Here is a 21732-nt window from a genome sequence, read left to right as displayed (position 1 = left end):
TATTTGTTATTTATTGTTTTTAAAACTCACAGTCATCATCACTGACTTTTCCAATACTCTTGAATTTATTGTCTCTTCCATTACTCTGATTTTCCATTACTCTTGACTTTATTGTCTCTTGATGCCCTTGATGTCTCTCTCCCAGATTCCTGCTTCTACCACTCTCTGCTGTTCATTCCTAGTAGCTCCTTTTGGAATCTTTCATTCTTCTTGCTCCTAGGTGCTGATATTCCCTCAGATTTTCTCCTTGATACTCTATTCTTCTGTTCATTCATCTTTTCATTTTACATTCCCTCCCTCAGTGATCTCACTCACTCCCATACATTTTAGTTACTATCCATTTGTTTTACTTAATGACTTAGGTACCTCATCTACTTTATTTATTTATTTAATTACTATGCCAGTGATTCCCACAAATATGTGTAGCCTAACCCACATCCTGCATATACAGGTGTCTTTGGACAGCTCCAAATGCATGTCCCTCCTTCTACAGACACCTTAAACTCAAACTCAATTCATCACCTTTCCTGTCCCTTCTATAGTTTCTGTCTCAGTTAAACAGCAGTACCATCCACATTACGTCAGACAGAACCTAGTCAACCTACCACCGAGGTCCCTTTCCTTGTCTCCTCACATGTAACCAATCACTGATTATCTAAACTCCATCGCCTCGACATCTTTCATATCTGATTCTTTTTCCTCATTTGTACTATACTGCCTCAGTTCAGGTTCTTTTACTCTTGTACCCGACTAGTGAAAAAATTTGGTATCGGCACATCCAGTTTGATATACTTTCAACCCATCCTTTCCGTTGCAGCCTGGAAGGTCTTCCCCAAATGCAAAATTTTGTTTCTTCCTATCTAAATCCTGCATTGACCTCATTTTAGATATTGAATAGAATTAAAATAGATCAGCATGCCCGAAAATCCCTCCTTAACTTGCTAGACTTACCCCTTTGCCAAGTTTCCCTCCTCCAACTCTACACCTATGCCATACATATTGCTTATAGTTCTCTAAAAATACAAAGCTACTGAAAACCTTCATGACTTTCCCTTCGTATATCTCTCTGTCTGTAGTGTTCCCCAGCCTCTCAAACATCCTCACTCCTGATTCCACATTATGTGGAAGATCTTAAAATTAACTCAGCTCCACAGTCGCTCCTCCTGTTAAGCCTTTCCTAAGCTCCTCTACTTAATTAGGTAGACATAACCAAGCTCTCGGCTGTACTGTACATGCTTCTGCCATAACACCTTATTATACATATTCTTCAGTTGAGAATTGTATTAGACTTTCAATTTCCTTATGAACAGGGACCATATCACATTGGACATTATATCCTCAGTACTAGGATAACATGACCCCAAACATAAGTTTGTGAAAAATATATGAGGTTGTTGTCTTTCATTTTCACTATCTTAATTGTTTGGCATTTTTACTATCTTGTTTGTCATTTGTAAACACAAACATAGTTGTTATGTCAATTGTTATTGACAAAAGTCTAGAAATTAAATGAATGTGTGTGTGATTTGTATTAATTCTAAAAAATAAAAGTTGCCAGCTCTTAGTGGTGTCATATCAGTATGTTGAATCTGAATCCTCCACATTGCCAAAAATTTCTGAGTGATTTCTGCTGTTATTTTTATCAGCGAGGTATATCAGATATGTTTATCTAAGAAATAATTATACTTCTATGATGGCATTCCCCTGAATGTTTGTATTACCATAAAAAGATGAAAACAAGATCTCATATATGTTGCGTAAGATAACTATTTCCAGATGATTTCCTCCAAGACAATTCTTTGTTACAATTCTTTGTAATGTCTACTCCTACTGTTTCAACTTCCATTTCTTACAAAGAAGCTCCCAGATGTTGCAGCTACTGTTTTATCTTGCTCCACATCCCTCTCCACCCTTCAACCTCAGCAGAACTTATTTGTACATGCTGTTCCTGATTATGCTGATCACTAACCCTTGAGAGACTTCTGGCTCCAGTCAAAGGTGGAAAATGAAGTTATATACAAGCTACTCAAAACCACAGCCCTACAAATGGACTCTTCCTAAGATTTTTTGGAGGAAAACACTTTGTATCCTATTACACATATCCTGTGGCTACAGAAGCTGACATCCCTACTTTGTCACTTAGCTTCATTTCAAAGAGGTTGGAAATCCCCAGTGTCCCTTAACAGCTTACTGGGTAGTTTAGTTTAAAAACAACAACAACAAAAAAAGAGCCATATTAGTAGGTCTCAGGTGGAGAGTCATTTAATAAATAGAAAGTGAATGGAGGGTTTAGTAGGAGAAAGGAAGGAAAACTAAAAGTTATTTGATAAAGAAATAAGGAACAGGATCTTTTTTTAAAATTTTTAAAATGTATGTCCAAATTTACAAAGGTGAAGAAAACGATGATATAATCAGAGGGAAAGGACATATTAAAATACAGGCACTGAATGAATGCTAAAATGTGGGATTCCTTTTAACATTCCATTTCTTGAGAATTCCTCAAGTGTTCCTTTCAGCAATTTTGTGTCAGTCTATATCAGTTCAGACAGACATTCAACTATTTTACATAATTTATCATTCTCAGTGCTCACAACCACCTTGTAAAGGAAGTTTTATTACTTCTATTTAATATTAATTCAAATTAACATGAATTAATATACTTAAAGTATTTAAAACACTGCCAGCACATAATGAGCCCTTTATACATGTTTGTGGCCATTAATATTTTATAAATAAAGAATGTGATGCTACCAGGATACTTAAATAACTCATCCAAGGTTACGCAGAAGGAAAGTGACGTACCTGGGTTAGGACCTAGAACCTAGTCCTGTGTATATTACCATGTGAGTCCTTTTCACTAGAACTGAAGTCATATTTTAGCTTTAGATTGGCTGAGTGGCCCAGGAAATAAAATCCTTCTCTAACTGTGTGAATTATGGAACTGAATAGAACTGGAAAAAAAAAAAATCACTACTATGTCACAGGACATGGAAATAAAGTTATAAGATAGAAGTTAAATGTACAAATTTCTAGGAGGGATAGCTCATCTCACACATTTCACAAGGGCTCTGGTCTATCTGGACTCCAGGAGACAGGGTACCTGTGCGCCGGGGCTCTGGACGCCGAGCTGTGGCAGAGGCTTGAGAATGCAGGCTCATGGTGGTGTCTCCATCATCATCCAGCATGTCCCTCGTGCTGCTGTACTTGGGCTGCATCTGGATTCCTACAGCGGTGAGAGTGAAATATGGTGGGATTGCCCTGGGCCGCCTGGCTACTGTGAGCTCGTTCAGGAAGCAAGGCACTGAAAGGCATTCCTAATGTTCTTTCCCAGCAAGTAGCAGGGGAAGTCTCTGACTGCAGTTCCTGACTGGACAGGCCCAGCCCCTCTGCTGTGAGCTTGTACTCTGAATGCCAAATCAATCAGGCTGAGGGGAAACAGCATGTGTTTTCGGTTTAGGCAGTCTCTGTCTAAACAGTTATCAAAAAGTTGGCCTTTCTCAGGTCTTTTTTGTTTACCTGTTTGCATTTCTCATGTAACTTCAGTGTAAAGAAGGCAAGAACTTACAATAGCATGGTGTAGCCCTGTGGTTCCTTCAGAGCACGCGGAATAATAATAACTTGGAAGGACACGCATCCTCATTTCTTACCCATGCTTTAGGGAGTCACTTAGTTTAACCTCTCTGTGCCTTTGTGAAAAGAGAAGAGATTATAGGATCTAGCCCCTTCCTTTCTCCAAGAACAGAGTAGTGATCATTCTTATAGTATCTGAACTTGATGTAACATTTTATAGCACATTTGGTACATTATGATCATGAGGAATTATACATTTTACTGGAAGTAAAAACTTTTAAAACTATTACTAACCACCATGTGGTTTGCAGAAGCCAGTTAGTTTGTGCCTAAATCTCCTAAACTGAGAGGAAAATATTTTAGGTAATGTGAAAAAAATTCTTCCTGAATCAGTACATTAGAATTAGTCTGTTTGTGCTGACCTGCAACAGGATACCTGAGACCAGATAAATTACAAGCAATAGAAATTTATTTCTCAGCATTCCAGAAGCTGGGAAATCTAAGATCAAGTCACTGGCAGGTTTGGATGTCAGGAGAGAGCTGCACTCTCTGTAGTGGAGGAAGGCTATTCTCACGTGGCGGAAAGCAGAAGGACAAGCCAGCCAAATGCTACATGTAGCCTCTTTTATAAAGGTCTTAATACCATCCTCAAGAGAGAAGCCCTCAAGGCCAAACCATCTCTTAAAGGCCCCACCTCTCTCAATACTACCACACTGGCAAGGCCTGAATCGTGCAAGAAACACATTCAAACCATAGTAAGATAGTTATCAGTAACAACCTTGTGGCTTTGGGAGGACAATTAACAATTTGCGTCTGCATTTCCTAAACTGAAAGACAAGAAGATTGTTTTAGATAATGTCTAAAAGTTCTTCCCGAATCTGTACAATAGGCTTATATTACTCTACCAAAACGTTTCCAGATGTTAAGTGATAGATGGGCAAAATCAAACATGCTAAATATAAAGGAGTGTCAGAATGCTCCAGGTGGGGTAGCCAGACCATCTAAAAGATCTATGAGGAAGTGCATATTGTGGATTCCCATGTGTTTTAAGCTGTGTGTTGTTCATCAAATTATTCTAAATTTTTTAAAAACAGGATTTTTTTTTTTTAGATGACAGATTGGAGGCAGTGTTAGCATGACTCTACCACTTGGCAGGATAAAATAGTGAGTAAAAAACTCTCACTGTGGGCCAGGCATGGTGGCTCACACCTTTAACCTCAGCACTTCGGGAGGCCAAGGTGGGTGGATCACCTGAGGTCAGGAGATGGAGACCAGCCTGACCAACATGGCAAAACCTCGTCTCTACTAAAAATATGAAAATTAGCCAAGTGTGGTGGCGGGTGCCTATAATCCCAGCTACTGGGGAGGCAAGAGGTAGGAGAATCACTTGAACCCAGGAGGCAGAGGTTGCACTGAGCCAAGATCGTGCCACTGCACTCCAGGCTGGGTGACAGAGCGAGACTCCCTCTAAAAAATAAAAATAAAAATTCTCACTGTGTACATTTTTCCAAGAAGCAATGCAGGAACTGAACAGGAAAACTGAAAGAATCCATAGACTCTTTGAAAAAAGCAGCAGGTTACATCCCACGCCGTCAGTTAGGTGAAAAACTGTAAGCCCCCAGGGTGTGAGAGGTGAAGAGACTGGCTCCAGGATACAAACCCCCACTGGGGAACCTGAAAGTCCATGCCATGGGGGAAGGCCTTAACCCTTCCCAGCACTGGAACCAATTCAAAGAGCAGTGAGGAACATAAAAGTAACAGCAGCAGCAGGAAGAGGCCTGTGTGTATTCCCAGTCTCCAGCATGAACCAAGGGAAGCTATTCCTTATTACACCTCACAGACAACCTCGTGGAACTCAGCCAACTAGCTCAGCCAGGGGATGCACATTGTAAAAACTCCCAACTGAAATTCACAATATAACCTCAAGAGAAGATGAACTCCCTTGGCCAGAACCAGAAAGATGAGTGGGAAATGTGTTGCAGCCACGAGTGCAGGATCTGGGTGCCAGCTGTGTGGGTGAACAGAGTATGGCATGGCCCGAAAGCCAGCAGTTGCTATCACCATGGCAATTTGGTGTGAGCTCTGAGTGCAGACTGCCTGGAACTTAGCTCACTGCCGCTAGCAGAGTACTGCAGGAGCCAGATCTGCCTTGTCAACTGTGTGAAATCTGGGTTAGGCTTACTGCTGCCTGCTACTCCCCACTCCCTGTGCAAACGCATCTCCAACAGGGACCGCTGCTTGCCATGCACATGGTGACTCAGAGTGCAGACCCACCTAACACAGCCCTCATCTGACTTTGCCCCTCCATTCACCGTGGTAGCTTAATACAAAGGACAGAAACCCTGGGGAGGTTTATAGCCCCATCCATCACCTGAGAAGCCAGACTACCTACCCTGGGCAACATAAGGCAAGCACAAATCCCACTGCTACTACCACACCTGGTACTCTTTTGCAAATGCCACCCAGTAGCTGGAAGGCTACCAACACAGTCCATTACAGCATCTGTAGGTGGAATAACACTGCACTCAGGCAGGACAAAACTACTGTATGACCTCAGCTACTACCACTTCCTGTACCACCCTATCTAACCAGGAGGTCCTGAGTCTATCCACATGACCAGTTTATTACTACTTGAACCAGCATTCAAGAAAGACAACGCACTAAAGTTATCTATAATCAAGGAATCTCACAGAGTCTATGTCACGCCTCTGGCACCCCCATCAGACCTGGTGCTGATACCTGCTGTTGAAAAACTGGAGGACAGGTCATGTCACTGGATCCTTAGCAGACATCTCCCAGCACTAATCTGGAGCCACTGAGTGGCTAGACCCAGAGGAGAAGCAGCACTCATAGTAGTCTGTCTGTCAGGAACTTCTACTCCTACGGAAAGGGAGAGTGCGCCACATCAAGGGAACACCCTGTGTGACCAAAGAATCCAGATGGCAGGTCTTGAGGATTAGATTGTTCCACTGGTGGGAAGTTTCTTTCAATAGAGGCAGAATTGAAGTGCTGGGTTCAGCAGGGAATGTCTACAGCTGTCCCAACAGTCAGACAGCCCTGATGCTTGTCAAGGATCTTGGAGAAAGGGACTTCTTACCAACCTCGTCCACCACTGCAGACACAGCTGGGTCTTCTCCCACAAGAGCTCAGCATGGGTGCACCCATAGACAGACTTTCTCGAACACTTCAGGGTGACCGCATCCCCACAGGAGAAGCACCCTCCAGTTTCAGGCTTACATAAGAGGCAGAGTCACAATTGTCTACTTGGAACATTAACATTCCAACAGATGAAAAGAGAGGCCTGTCTGATCTGAATAGCCAGAATGTTGGGACAGGTGTGTGTCTGGGAGATGGATAGCTTCCCTGCTGACCTGACAAGGGAGCCAAGGTGGCTACCACCCTTCCCCTGATAAGACTTCAGTGTGTCTCACTGACAACTCCCCCAGCCCCCTTTGTCAAGGTTGAGACCTCTGCCCACCATTGGGTATTGCATTTACCCACCTTCTTTAGCCACAACTGGTTCCTACCTGGGAACACCTCCACTACTGGCCTGAAGCCTGAACCATCAACCCAGTGAATGAAATACTGGGGAAAAGTAAAAAAGTTTAAAAGTGCATACCACATTGGAATGAGATAAGCTTCCAGAGACAGTAAGTTTGCTCACACACTGAGTACATTACTGCTATGTCTAGCATCTGAGAAAGCCATCATACAAAGTTTCTCTATAACCACGGAAATCATACAGACTTTTCAACCCTAAAAGCACCAAGAACCAAATTAGGCTATAACAAACAATAAACATTAAAGTCAAACCCTTAAGAAGGAAAATAAGAAATAAAATCACACAGTCAAATCAAAAATAAATTTAAGAATAATTAGAAGAAACAGTCTACCCAAATGAGGAAAACTAATTCTGTTAATATGATAAAATAGGGTTCTATAACACCTCCCAAAAGATCACATTAGCGCTCAAGAAATGAAGCCAAACTAAGACAAAATTTTAGAAATAGCAAATGAAGACTTTGGAATGTTGTATAAGAGCTACTCAAGGAGATACCAGAGAAAGGTGAAAACCAACATAAAGAAATTTAAAAGAAAAAAATTCAGATTACAAAAGAAAAATTTTCTAGAGAGCTAAATATCATAAAAAAGGAACTTCTGGAAATGAAAGAAACATTTAGGGAATTACAAAATACAGTGGAAAGTATTAACAAAAGACTAGAATAAGTAGAAGAAAGAATTTCAGAATTCAAAGACGAGGCTTTCAAATTAAGCCAATCAGACAAAAATGAAGAAAAAATAATCAAATGAACAAAGTCTCCAAGAAATACGGTAGTATGTAAAACAGCCAAATCTAAGAATAATTGGTGTTCCTGAGGGAAGAAGAGAAAAAAAAGTTTGGAAAACTTATTTGAAGGAATAATTGAGGAAAACTTCCCTGGCCCTGCTGGAGATTTAGATATCCAAATCCAAGAAGCTCAAAGAACTCCTGAGAAACTCATTGCAAAAAGATCACCACCAAGGCATAGTCATTAGGCCATAAAAGTCAACATGTAGAAAAGAAATCTAAGAGCAGTGAGACAAAAGGCATCAGGTCACATATAAAGGAAAACCTATCAGACTAACAGCAGACTTCTCAACAGAAACCTTATAAGCCCAAAGGAATTGGGACCCTGTCTTTAGCTGCCTTAAACAGAACAACTGTCAGCCAACAATGTTGTATCCAGCAAAACTAAATGAAAGACTGATATAATGAAATGAAAGAAAGATAAACTCATTTTCAGACAAACAAATGCTGAGAGAATTTGTAGTGTTACCAAACCAGCACTACAAGAAATGTGAAAAGGGCCGGGTGTTTTGGCTGATGTCTGTAATCCCAGCACTTTTGGAGTCCAAGGCAGGAGGATCACAAGGTCAGGACACCAGCCTGGCCAATATGGTGAAACCTCATCTCTACTAAAAACACAAAAATTAGGCCAGGCCTGATGCCTCATGCCTGTAATCCCAGCACTTGGGAGGCCGGGGCAGGCGGATCACCTGAGGTCAAGAGTTTGAGACCAGCCTGATCAACATGGCGAAACCCCATCTCTACTAAAAATACAAAAATTAGCTGGGCGTGGTGGCGGGTGCCTGTAATCCCAGCTAGCTGGGAGTCTGAGTCAGAAGGATCACTTGAACCCAGGAGGTGGAGGGTGTGGTAAGCAAAGACCAGGCCATTGCACTCTAGCCTGGGCAACAAGAGGGAAAACTCCATCTCAAAAAAAAAAAAGAAAAAAGAAAATACAAAAATTAGCCAGACCTGGCGGTGGGTGCATGTAGTCCCAGCTACTCAGGAGGCTGAGACAGGAGAACGCTTGAACCTCGGAGGCAGAGGTTGCAGTGAGTCAAGATCACACCACTGCACTCCAGCCTCAGTGACAAAGTGAGACTATGTCTCAAAAAAAAAAAAAAAAAAAAGATAAGAAAAGAAAAGAAATGTGAAAAGGAGTTCTAAATCTTGAAACAGAAGCTCAATATGCACCAAAATAGAACCTTTTGAAAGCATAAAACTCACAAGGCCTATCAAACAACAACACAATGAAAAACACAAAGTATGTAGGTAACAATTAATATGATGAGTAGAACAGTATCTCACATCTCAATATTAACATTGAACATAAATGGCCTAAATGCTCCACTTAAAAGAAACTGATTGGCAGAATCAATTTTAAAAATTACAAACCAAATATCTGCTATCTTCAAGAGATTCAACCAACATCTAAGGACTCATATAAATTCAAGGTAAAGGTGTAGAAAATGATATTTCATGCAAATGAAAATGAAAAGTGAGCACGAGTAGCTAGTCTTATACCAGACATAACAGACTTTAAAGCAACAATAGTTAAAAAAAAAGAAGTCAAAGAAGGTCATTATATAATGATAAAAGGATCAATCCAAACAGAAGATATTACAGTCATAAATTTATATTTACCTAACCCTGGAGCTCCCACGTTCATAAAACAATTACTACCAGAGCTAAGAAAGAGATAGACAGCAAAACAATTAACAGTGGAGGACTTCAATATTCCACCTGTAGCAGTGGTTCATTGAGACAGAAAGTCAACAAACCAATAATGGACTTAAACTAAATTTTAGAACAAATGGGCTTTACAGAACATTCTTTGCAAGAACCAAAGCACATACATTCTTCTAATCAGACATGAAACCTTCTCCAAGATAAACCATGTGATGGGATACAAAACAAATCTCAATAAGTTAACAAGTATCTTCTCAGGCCACAGTGGAAAAAAACTAGAAATCAATACCAAAAGAAACCCTCAAAACTAAACAAATACATGGAAATTAAATAATCTGCTCATTATTTTCATTTGGGTTGACAATGAAATCAAGATGAAAATTTAAAAATTAATTGAAATGAATGATAGTAGTAACACTAGTTATCAAAACCTATGAGATATAGCAAAAAAAAAAAAGGAGTGCTAAGAGAAAAGTTTATAGTGCTAAATATCTACTCGAAACTTCTGAAACAGCACAACTTGACAACCTAATGTCACACCTCAAGGAACTACAGAAATAATAACAAACTAAACCCAAAGCTAGCAGAAAGAAAATGACAAAGATGAGAGCAGATCTAAATGATATTTAGATGAACAAACCAAAAAAATTTTTTAAAAAACCCAAAACATCAATGAAATAGAAAGCTGGCCCTTTGAAAAGATAAACAAAATAGATATACCATTAGCTAGATTAAGCAAGACAAAAAGAAGATTCAAGAAAGTTCCATTAGAAGTGAAAGGAACAACTAGTACCAGCCACTGCAAAAACATGCCAAATTATAAGACCATCGATGCTAGGAAGAAACTGCATTAACTAACAGGCAAAAGAGCAAGCTAACATCATAATGACAGGATCAAATTCACACATAACAATATTAACCCTCAATGTAAATGGACCAAATGCCCCAGTTAAAACACACAGACTGGTAAATTGGATAGAGTCAAGACCCATCAGTGTGCTGTATTCAGGAGACCCATCTCACATGCAGAGAGATGCCTCAAAATAAAGGGATGGAGGAAGATCTACCAAGCAAATGGAAAGCAAAAAAAAAAAAAAAAGCAGGGGTTGCAATCCTAGTCTCTGATAAAACAGACTTTAAACCAACAAAGATCAAAACAGACAGAGAAGGCCATTACATAATGGTAAAGGGATCAATTCATCAGGAAGAGCCAACTATCCTAAATATATATGCACCCCATACAGGATCACCCAGATTCATAAAGCAAGTCCTTAGAGACTTACAAAGAGACTTAGATTCCCACACAATAATAATGGGAGACTTTAACACCCCACTGTCAATATTAGACCAATCAATGAGACAGAAGGTTAACAAGAATATCCAGTACTTGAACTCAGCTCTGCACCAAGCGGACCTAATAGACATCTACAGAACTCTCCACCCCAAATCAACAGAATATACATTCTTCTCAGCACCACATCGCACTAATTCCAAAATTGACCACATAGTTGGAAGTAAAGCACTCCTCAGCAAATGTAAAAGAACAGACATCACAATAAACTGTCTCTCAGACCGCAGTGCAATTAGATCAGAACTCAGGAAACTCACTCAAAACCGCACAACTACATGGAAACTGAACAACCATCTCCTGAATGACTACTGGGTACATAACGAAATGAAGGCAGAAATAAAGATGTTCTTTGAAACCAATGAGAGCAAAGACACAATGTACCAGAATGTCTGGGACACATTTAAAGCAGTGTGTAGAGGGAAATTTATAGCACTAAATGCCCACAAGGGAAAGCAGGAAAGATCTAAAATTGACACCCTAAGATCACAATGAAAAGAACTAGAGAAGCAAGAGCAAACAAATTCAAAAGCTAGCAGAAGGCAAGAAATAACTAAGATCAGAGCATAACTGAAGGAGATAGAGACAAAACAAAAACAAAAACAAAAAACCCTTCAAAAAATCAATGAATCCAGGAGCTGGGTTTTTGAAAAGATTAACAAAATTGATAGACCGCTAGCAAGACTAATAAAGAAGAAAAGAGAGAAGAATCAAATAGATGCAATAAAAAAATGATAAAGGGGATATCACCATCAATCCCACAGAAATACAAACTACTATCAGAGAATACTATAAACACCTCTACGCAAATAAACTAGAAAATCTAGAAGAAATAGATAAATTCCTGGACACATACACCCTCCAAAGACTAAACCAGGAATAAATTGAATCTCTGAATAGACCAATAACAGGCTCTGAAATTGAGGCAATAATAGCCCACCAACCAAAAAAGTCCAGGACCAGACAGATTCACAGCCAAATTCTACCAGAGGTGCAAAGAGAAGCTGGTACCACTCCTTCTGAAACTATACCAATCAATAGAAAAAGTGGGAATCCTCCCTAACTCATTTTATGAGGTCAGCATCATCCCGATACCAAAGCCTGGCAGAGACTCAACAAAAAAAGAGAATTTTAGAACAATATCCCTGATAAACATCAATGCGAAAATCCTCAATAAAATACTGTCAAACTGAATCCAGCAGCACATCAAAAAACTTATCCAACACGATCAAGTGGGCTTCATCCCTGGGATGCAAGGCTGGTTCAAAACATGCAGATCAATAAACATAATCCATCCCATAAACAGAACCAGCGACCAAAACCACATGATGATCTCAATAGATGCACAAAAGGCCTTTGACAAAATTCAACAGCCCTTCATGCTAAAAACTGTCAATAAACTAGGTATTGATGGAACGTATCTCAAAATAATATGAGCTATTTATAACAAGGATGCCTTCTCTCACCACTCCTATTCAACATAGTGTTGCAAGTTTTGGCCAGGCAATCAGGCAAGAGAAAGAAATAAAGGGTATTCAATTAGGAAAAGAGGAAGTCAAATTGTCCCTCTTTGCAGATGACATGATTGCATATTTAGAAAACCCCATTGTCTCGGCCCCAAATCTCCTTAAGCTGATAAGCAACTTCAGCAAGTCTCAGGAAACAAAATTAACGTTCAAAAATCACAAGCATTCCCATACACCAATAACAGACAAACAGAGAACCAAATCATGAGTGAACTCCCATTCACAATTGCTACAAAGAGAATAAAATACCTAGGAATACAACTTGCAAGAGATGTGAGGACCTCTTCAAGGAAAACTACAAACCACTGCTCAACGATATAAAAGAGGACACAAGCAAACGGAAGAACATGCCGTGTCCATGGATAGGAAGAATCAAAATCATGAAAATGGCCATGCTGCCCAAGGCAATTTATAGATTCAATGCCATCCCCATTAAGCTACCAATGACTTTCTCCACAGAATTGAAAAAACTGCTTTAAAGTTCATACAGAACCAAAAATGAGCCCGCATTGCCAAGACAATCCTAAGCAAAAAGAACAAAGCTGGAGGCATCATGCTACCTGACTTCAAACTATACTACAAGGCTACAGCAACCAAAATAGCATGGTACTGGTACCAAAACAGAGATATAGACCAACAGAACAGGACAGAGGCCTCAGAAATAATACCACACATCTACAACCATTTGATCTTTGACAAACCTGACAAAAACAAGAAATGGGGAAAGGATTCCATATTTAATAAATGATGTTGGGAAAACTGGCTAGTCATACGTAGAAAGCTGAAACTGGATCCCTTCCTTACACCTTATACAAAAATTAATTCAAGATGGATTAAAGACTTAAATGTTAGCCCTAAAATCATAAAAACCATAGAAGAAAACTAGGCAATACCATTCAGGACATAGGCCTGGGTAAGGACTTCATGACTAAAACACCAAAAGCAATAGCAACAAAAGCCAAAATAGACAAATGGGATAATTAAAGAGCTTTTACACAGCAAAAGAAACTACCATCACAGTGAGAAGTCAACCTACAGAATGGGAGAAAATTTTCACAATCTACCCATCTCATAAAGGGCTAATATCCAGAATCTACAAAGCACTTAAATTTACAAGAAAAAAAAACAAACAACCCCATCAAATAGTGGACAAAGGATATGAACAGACACTTCTTAAAAGAAGACATTTATGCAGCCAACAGACACATGAAAAAATGCTCATCATCACTGGTCATCAGAGAAATGCAAATCAAAACCACAATGAGATACCATCTCACACCAGTTAGAATGGAAATCATTAAAAAGTCAGGAAACAACAGATGCTGGAGAGAATATGGAGAAATAGGAACGCTTTTACACTGTTGGTGGGAATGTAAACTAGTTCAGCCATTGTGCAAGACAGTGTGGCGATTCCTCAAGGATCTAGAGCTAGAAATACCATTTGACCCAGCGATTTCATTACTAGGTATATACCCAAAGGATGATAAATCATGCTGCTATAAAGACACATGCACACGTATGTTTATTGCGGCACTATTCACAATAGCAAAGGCTTGGAACCATTCCAAATGTCCATCAATGATAAACTGGATTAAGAAAATGTGGCACATATACACCATGGAATACTAGGCAGCCATAAGAAAGGATGAGTTCATGTCCTTTGCAGGGACATGGATTCAGCTGGAAACTATCATTCTGAGCAAACTATCATAAGGACAGAAAACCAAACACCACATGTTCTCACTCGTAGGTGGGAATTTAACAATGAGAACGCTTGGACACAGAGTGGGGAACATCACACACTGGGGCCTGTCATGGGGTGGGGGGCGGGAGGATTGGGAGAAATACCTAATGTAAATGATGGGTTGATGGATACAGTGGGCCAGCATGGCACACGTATATCTGTGTAATGAGCCTGCATGTTGTGCACATGTACCCTAGAACTTAAAGTATAATAATAAAAAAAAGAGAGAATAATATGATCTATGGAAATAATGTTAACTGTTTTTTCTAGTTTTGTGTCTTTTGCAAATTTGACATTGTTGATATAGAAATATAGCTTCCCAAGCTGTTTATAAGGCAACCGTCACACATTTGTATCTGTCAAATTCTGAATTTCTAGGTTTTTGTTTGGTTTGGGTTTGATTGCTTTTTGAAGCAGTCAATATGTTATATAGTAACAAATAAAATATAAATAGTTTATCCTCCGGGGAAAAAAAAGAAATGAGAATGGAAACATTACAATAGATACCACAGAAATACACAAAATCTTTTGAGACTACTATGAACACCTCTAAGTACACAAACTAGAAAACCTAGAGGAAATGGATAAATTCATAGAAAATACAACCCTCCTAGATTAAATCAAGAAGAAATAGAAACCCTAAACAGACCAATAAAAAGCAGCAAAACTGAATCTGTAATTTTAAAAAAAAAAAAAAAAAAAAAAGCCAACCAAAAAAAGCCTAGGACCAGATGAATTTACAGCTGAATTCTATCACTCATTCAAAGAATTGATGCTAATCCTACTGAAACTATTCAAAAACTGAAAAACAGGGAATCCTCCCTAAATGATTCTATGAAGCCAATATCACCCTGATACCCAAACCAGGAAAGAATATAATTTTTAAAAGACCAGTACTACAGACCAATATCCCTGATGAATATAGACATAAAAATCCTTAACAAAATACTAGTTAACTGAATCCAACAGCCAATCAAAAAGATAGTACAATGCTGGGCGCAGTGGCTCATGCCTGTAATCCCAGCACTTTGGGAGGCCGAGGCAGGCGGATCACTTGAGGTCAGGAGTTGGAGACCAGCCTAGTCTACATGGCAAAACCCCATCTCTACTAAAAATACAGTAATTAGCCAGGTGTGGTGGCACGTGCCTGTCATCCCAGCTACTCCGGAGGCTGAGGCAGGAGAATCGCTTGAACCCGGGAGGTGGAGGTTGTGGTGAGCTGAGATCATGTCACTGCACTCCAGCCTGGGCGACAGAATGAGACTCTGTCTCAAAAAGAAAAAAAAAAAAGAAATATATAAAAAGATAATACATCATGATCAAGTGTGTTTCATCCCGGGGATGCAGGGATGGTTTAACATAAGCAAGCCAATAAATGTGAAACATCACATAATTAGAATTAAAAACAAAAAACCGTACGATCATCTCAAAAGATGCAGAAAAAGCATTCAATAAAATCCTGCATTCCTTTATGATAAAAACCCTTAACAAACTAAGCATAGAAAAAGCTTAACCTCAAAATAATAAAAGTCACATAGGACAAAGCTACAGCCAACATCATACCGAAGGGGAAAAGCTGAAAGCATTCCTCTTGAGAACTATAATAAGACAAGGATACCCACTTTCATTATTTCTATTCAACATGGTACTAGAAGTCCTAGCCAGAGCAATCAGGCTAGAGAAAGAAATAAAAGGCCTCCAAATTGATAATGAGGACGTCAAACTATCACTGTTTGCCACCAATATGACTGTACACCTAGAAAACTCTGAAGACCCCTCTGAAAGACTCCTAGACTTGATAAACAAATTCAGTACTCTTAGATTACAAAATCAATGTACACAATTCAGTAGCACTGCTATACACTAATAACGACCAAGCTGACAGTCAAATCAATAACTCAACCCTTTTACAACCGCTGCAAAAATAAATACCTAGGAATATACTTAACCAAGGAGGTGAAAGAGCTCCACAAGGAGAACTACAAAACACTGCTGAAAGAAATCATAGATGACACAAACAAATTGAAACACATCCAATGCTCATGGATTGGAATAAACAATATTGTGAAAATGACCATGCTGCCCAAAGTGATCCACAGATTCAATGCAATTTCTATCAAAATACCATCATCATTTTTTCACAGAACTAGAAAAAACAATCCTAAAATTCATATGGAACCAAAAAAGAGCTTGGATAGAAAACACAATCCTAAGCACGAAGAACAAATCTCGAGGCATCACATAATTAGACTTAAAATTTTACTCTAAGTCTATAGTTACCAAAACAGCATGGTACTGCTATAAAAGTAGACACATGAACCAGTGGAATAAAAAAAAGAGAACTCAGAAGTAAAGCCTAATGTCCAGGTAACGTGCCTCACACTTGTAATCCCAACACTTTGAGAGGCCCAGGCGGGCGGACCACTTGAAGCCAGGAGTTCGAGACCAGCAGAGCCAAGATGGTGAAACGCCTTCTCTACTAAGAATACAAAAATTAGCTGCATGTGGTGGCCAACACCAGTAATCCTAGCTACTCGGGAGGCTGAGTCAGAAGAATCACCTGAACCTGGGAGGCAGAGGCAGCTGTGAGCTGAGATTACGTGTCACTGCACTCCAGCCTGGGCAACACAGCGAGACCCCATCTCAAAAAACAAAAACAGAAAACAAAAAAGAGGCAGCGGCAAGGCGCCGGCGGGAGCTGGTTTGTGGGTAAGTGGGTTCTCTGCGGAGGCAGCTGGGAAGGAGGGGTTGCAGTTGAAGCGGCTCGGTCAGCTGACGAGGCCAGACCTCAGCAGTCCGAGCTGGAGCACAGCAGAGCCCAAGGCGCTTTCCCCGGAGGGTGGGGACAAGTGGGCAAGTAGCCGCCACGACTCGGCCTATCATGTCCTCAGAGACGACTGGAGCCACCGAGAACCGAGGCCTCCCCGAAGGCGAGTCGTCGCTGCCGCCGCAGCGCCCTCGAGCGGGAATCAAAATCAAAACTCGCCGAGGACTGCGCCTGTAGTCCCAGCTACTCGGGAGGCTGAGGCAGGAGAATGGCGGGAACCCGGGAGGCGGAGCTTGCAGTGAGCCGAGCTCTTGCCACTGCACTCCAGCCTGGGCGACAGAACGAGACTCCGTCTCAAAAAAAATAAAATAAAATAAAAAAATATCACTGAGGACGAACAGATCAACGCCAGCAAAAACGAGGAGGATGCAGGAAAAATACTCGTTGGTGGCCTGAGCTAGGATACCAGCAAAAAAGATTTAAAAGACCATTTTACTAAATTTGGAGAGGTCATTGACTGTACAAAAACAATGGATCCCAACATTGGATGGGCAAGAGGGTTTGGGTTTATCCTGTTCAAAGATGCAACCAATGTGCAGAAGGTCCTAGACCAGGAGTACAGGCTGGATGGCCGTGTCATTGACCCTGAAAAGGCCATGGCTATGAATGAGAGGTGACAACGTGCCAGCAGCCCTCGCTCGCTCTCGGCACCTCCTCGGCCTTGGCGTCCGCTCTGGCCGCACTTGAGGAGCCCTTCAGCCTGCCGCTGCACTGTGGGGGCCCCTCTTGGGGGCTGGCCAAGGCAGGAGCCAGGTCCCTCTGCTCGCCAGGAGGTGTGGAGGGAGAGGCGCGGGCGGGAACCGGGGCCGCCCGCGGCAGTCGCGGGCAGGCACGGGTTCTCTGGTGGGCGTGGGCTCTGCGGCCCCGCATTCGGCGAGGCAGGTAGGCGCCTGCTGGGCTTGATCAGGGTCGAGATCCCTCTGGGCTGCGGGGGTGTCCTGGCAGGGTGCCACAGAGTCCCATGGCGACTGCCAGTGAGAGGTGAAGCCCGCTGGGCTTCTGGGAGGGTGGGGACTTGGAGAACTTTTCTGTCTAGCGAAAGGTTTGTAAATGCACCAATCAGTGCTCTATGTCTAGGTAATCAAGTGGGGACTTGGAGAACTTTTGTGTCCAGCTAAAGGATTGTAAACACACCAATCAGCACTCTGTGTCTAGCTAAAGGTTTGTAAACACACCAATCAGCCCTTTGTGTCTAGCTAATCTAGTGGGGACTTGGAGAACTTTTGGGTCTAGCTAAAGGACTGTAAACGCACCAATCAGCACCCTGTCAAAACAGACCAATCAGCTCTCTGTAAAACAGTCCAATCAGCTCTCTGCAAAATGAACCAATCAGCAGGATGTGGGTGGGGCCAGATAAGGGAATAAAACCAGGGCACCAGTGGCAGCAGTTGCAACCCGGTAGAGTGCCCTTCCGAGGGTTGGGGACTTTGATTTTTTGTTCTTTGTAGTAAATCTTGCTGTTGCTCACCCTTTGGGTCGGCAGCCTTTGTGAGCTGTAACACTCCCTGTGAAGGTCTGCAGCTTTACTCCTGAAGCCAGCGAGACCCGGAACCCACCAGGAGGGACAAACAGTTCCGGACGCGCCAACTTTATGAACTGTAACCCTCACTGCAAAAGGTCTGCAGCTTCACTCTTGAAGCCAGTGAGACTACGAGCCCCACCGGCAGGAACGAACAACCCCAGATACATTTAAACATCCGAAGAAATGAACAACTCCGGACGTGCCACCTTTATGAATTGTAGTCCTCACTGCCAAGGTCTGCAGCTTCACTTCTGAGGGCAGCGAGACCATGATCCCACGGGGAGGAATGAACAACTCCAGACGCGCCACCTTTATGAGCTGTAACACTCACCGTGAAGGTCTACAGCTTTACCCCTGAAGCCAGCGAGTCTACGAACCCACCTGCGGGAACAAACAACTCCAGACACATCTGAAGGAATGAACAACTGCAGACGCGCCACCTTTCTGAACTGTAACGCTCAGGGATAAGGTCTGCAGTTTCACTTCTGAGGCCAGCGAGACCACGAACCCTCCGGAAGGCATGAACAACTCCAGACGTGCTGCCTTTAAGAGCTGTAACACTCACCGGGAAGGTCTGCAGCTTCACTCCTGAAATGAGGAAGACCACGGACCTACCAGAAGGAAGAAACTCCAGACACACCATCTTTAAGAACTGTAACACTCACCACGAGGGTCTGCAGCTTCATTCTTAAAGTCAGTGAGACCAAGAACCCACCAATTCCGGAAACATGACTTCATGGAGGGTCTGAATCCTGAAGCCACTGAGGAAAAGATCAGGGAGTACTTTGGCGAGTTTGAGGAGACTGAGGCCATTGAAATTCATTGGATCCAAAGTTTAACAAAAGACAAGGTTTTGTGTTTATTACCTTAAAAAAAAAAAATCTGTGAAGAAGGTTCTGGAGAAAAAGTTCCATACTATCACCTGAAGCAAGTGTAAGATCAAGGTGGCCCAGCCCAAAGAAATTTACTGGCAGCAGCGGTATGGTTCTCGGGGCTGTGGAAACCACAACTGAGGTAACGTGGAGGTGGAGAGTGGAGGGTGGACGGTGGACGGTGGACGGTGGACGGTGGTCAGGGTAGTACAAACTACAGCAACAGGCACTGACATGGTGGCCCTCAGAATACCTGCAAGCCATACTGAGACAGCAGCAGGAGAGACCAACCAATCACACACATGCTGTGTTTGGATATGGAGTGAACACAAGTATGTACCAAATTTAACTTGACAGACTTTCTAGGCTTGTCCCATGTGCATCTTATTTAAAATTTCCCACACGGAAATCACTCTCTTGTTTACTATTTCCAGAGCTCTAGTTATTTAGGCAGCGTGTGGTGTCTGAGAGGCTGGAGGGGCATTACTGGCTGATTTTTAGTACCAGGTCCTCCAGAACAAAATGGCAGTCTTTGCTTCCTGTTGCCGCATGCTGCAGCCTGGACCTGTGGGCCCTGGTTGTACAGAGTATATTGTATCTCAGGAAACCAGTGTCACCTTTTAATTTTATATTATTTATGTCATACACTTCCAGTAATGGAAGGGTTAATTTTACTGTACTTTTTAGTACCTTTGGGGAATCTAATGTAACATATTTTACACGTGTCCTGATTTTCCCACAACCTGGGTATTGAAGCTATCCAAGCATTTAAAATAAAACATTAACCCCCCGCCATAAAAAAGCCAAATACTTAACATCCAACTGATCTTTGTTGAAGCATGCAAAAACGTAAACCTATTTAATAAATGATGCTGAAAAAGACTGGCAAGCCACATGTAGAAGAATGAAACTGGATCCCAATCTCTCGCCTTACACAAAAATCAACTCTAGATGGGTCAAAGACTTAAATCTAAGAACTGAAACCATAAAAATCACAGAAGATTACATTAGAAGAACTCTTCTGGACATTAGCCTATGCAAAGAATTTATAACTAATACTCCAAAAGCAAATGCAACAAAAATGAAAATAAATAAATGGGACTTCATGAAACTAAAAAGCTTCTGCACAGCAAAATAAATAATCAGAGTAGACAACCGACAGAATGAGACAAAATATTTGGAAACTATGCATCCAACAAAGGACTAATATCCAGAATCTACTAAAGAAAAAAAAAATCCCATCAAAATGTGAGCAAGGGACATACGTAGCCATTTCTCAAAAGAAGATATACAAACATGAAACAATGCTCAACATTACTAATTATCAGGGAAGTGCAAATTAAAACTGCAGTGAGATACCATCTTACTCCTACAATAATGGCTGTTATTAAAAAGTCAAAAAAAAAACGATAGATGTTGGCATGGATATGGTGAAAAGCAAATGCTTATACACTGCTGGTGGGAATGTAAACTAGTACAACCTCCATGGAAAACAGTACGAAGATTCCTTAAAGAACTAAAAGTAGATGCACCATTCAATCCAGCAATCCTGCTACTGGGTATCTACCCCAAAATAAGTTGTTGTATATGAAAAAGACACTTGCACATGTATGATTATAGTAACAGAATTCACAATTGCAAAGATATGGGACCAACCTAAGTGCCCATTAACCAATGAGTGGATAAAGAAAATGTGGTATAAATACACCATGGAATACCACTCAGCCATAAAAAGTAATGAAATAATGTCTTTTGCAGTACCTTGGTTAGAGCTGGAGGCCATTATTCTAAGTAAGTCAGGAGTGGAAAACCGAAAACTGTATGTTCTGACTTACAAGTGGAAGCTAAGCTATAAGTAGGCAAATCCATACAGAGTGATGTAATGACTCAGAAGCAGGAGGTGAAAAGGGAGGGGGAGGGATTAAAAAAACTACATATTGGGTACAATGTACACTACTCAGGTGACTGACAGGTGCATTACAAACAGAATTCACAACTATATAATTCATCCATGTAACCAAAAACCTCTTGTACCCCAAAAGCTATTGAAATAATACATAAATAAAAATAAAAATACTTTCCTGTTGCACAGTGCCTTGTAAGAAGTAGGAAATAAAAAATTGTTTGTTTGCATTGGGTTGGATATCAGAGAGCCATATAAAAGAGAAGGTAGTCAAAATTGCGAAGATGAAGTTATGTAAAGCCCATATGTGAATAAAACAGAGATAGAGGGTTAAAAATTACAACAGCTGGGATCAGAAAGAAAGGCACTTAGGAGGTGCCTGTAATTATGATTCTCATAAAATA

General features: G+C 41.1%; 1 protein-coding gene and 1 pseudogene across 5 annotated transcripts in view; one reads left to right on the top strand and one right to left on the bottom strand.

Annotated features, from left to right (window-relative positions):
- Nucleotides 1-3358, bottom strand: part of CLEC1A (C-type lectin domain family 1 member A) — a 28875-nt gene extending 25517 nt beyond the window's left edge. Inside the window, exon 1 of one of the 5 annotated variants that reach the window (XM_025402319.1) lies at nucleotides 3101-3358. In XM_025402319.1, the coding sequence (XP_025258104.1) occupies nucleotides 3101-3215 (115 nt within the window). In that variant the 5' untranslated portion in view covers nucleotides 3216-3358. The remainder of the gene's footprint in view (nucleotides 1-3100) is intronic. The other 4 variants (XM_025402322.1, XM_025402320.1, XM_025402321.1 and 1 more) reach the window with 4 other exon arrangements.
- Nucleotides 3359-4519: 1161 nt separating this feature from the next.
- Nucleotides 4520-19867, top strand: LOC112634989 (annotated as a pseudogene).
- The last annotated feature ends 1865 nt before the right edge of the window (nucleotides 19868-21732 follow it).

This window comes from Theropithecus gelada, chromosome 11, assembly GCF_003255815.1.
Source record: "Theropithecus gelada isolate Dixy chromosome 11, Tgel_1.0, whole genome shotgun sequence".
Classification (NCBI taxonomy): Eukaryota; Metazoa; Chordata; class Mammalia; order Primates; family Cercopithecidae; genus Theropithecus; species Theropithecus gelada.
This window is presented reverse-complemented; position numbering and strand designations above follow the sequence as displayed.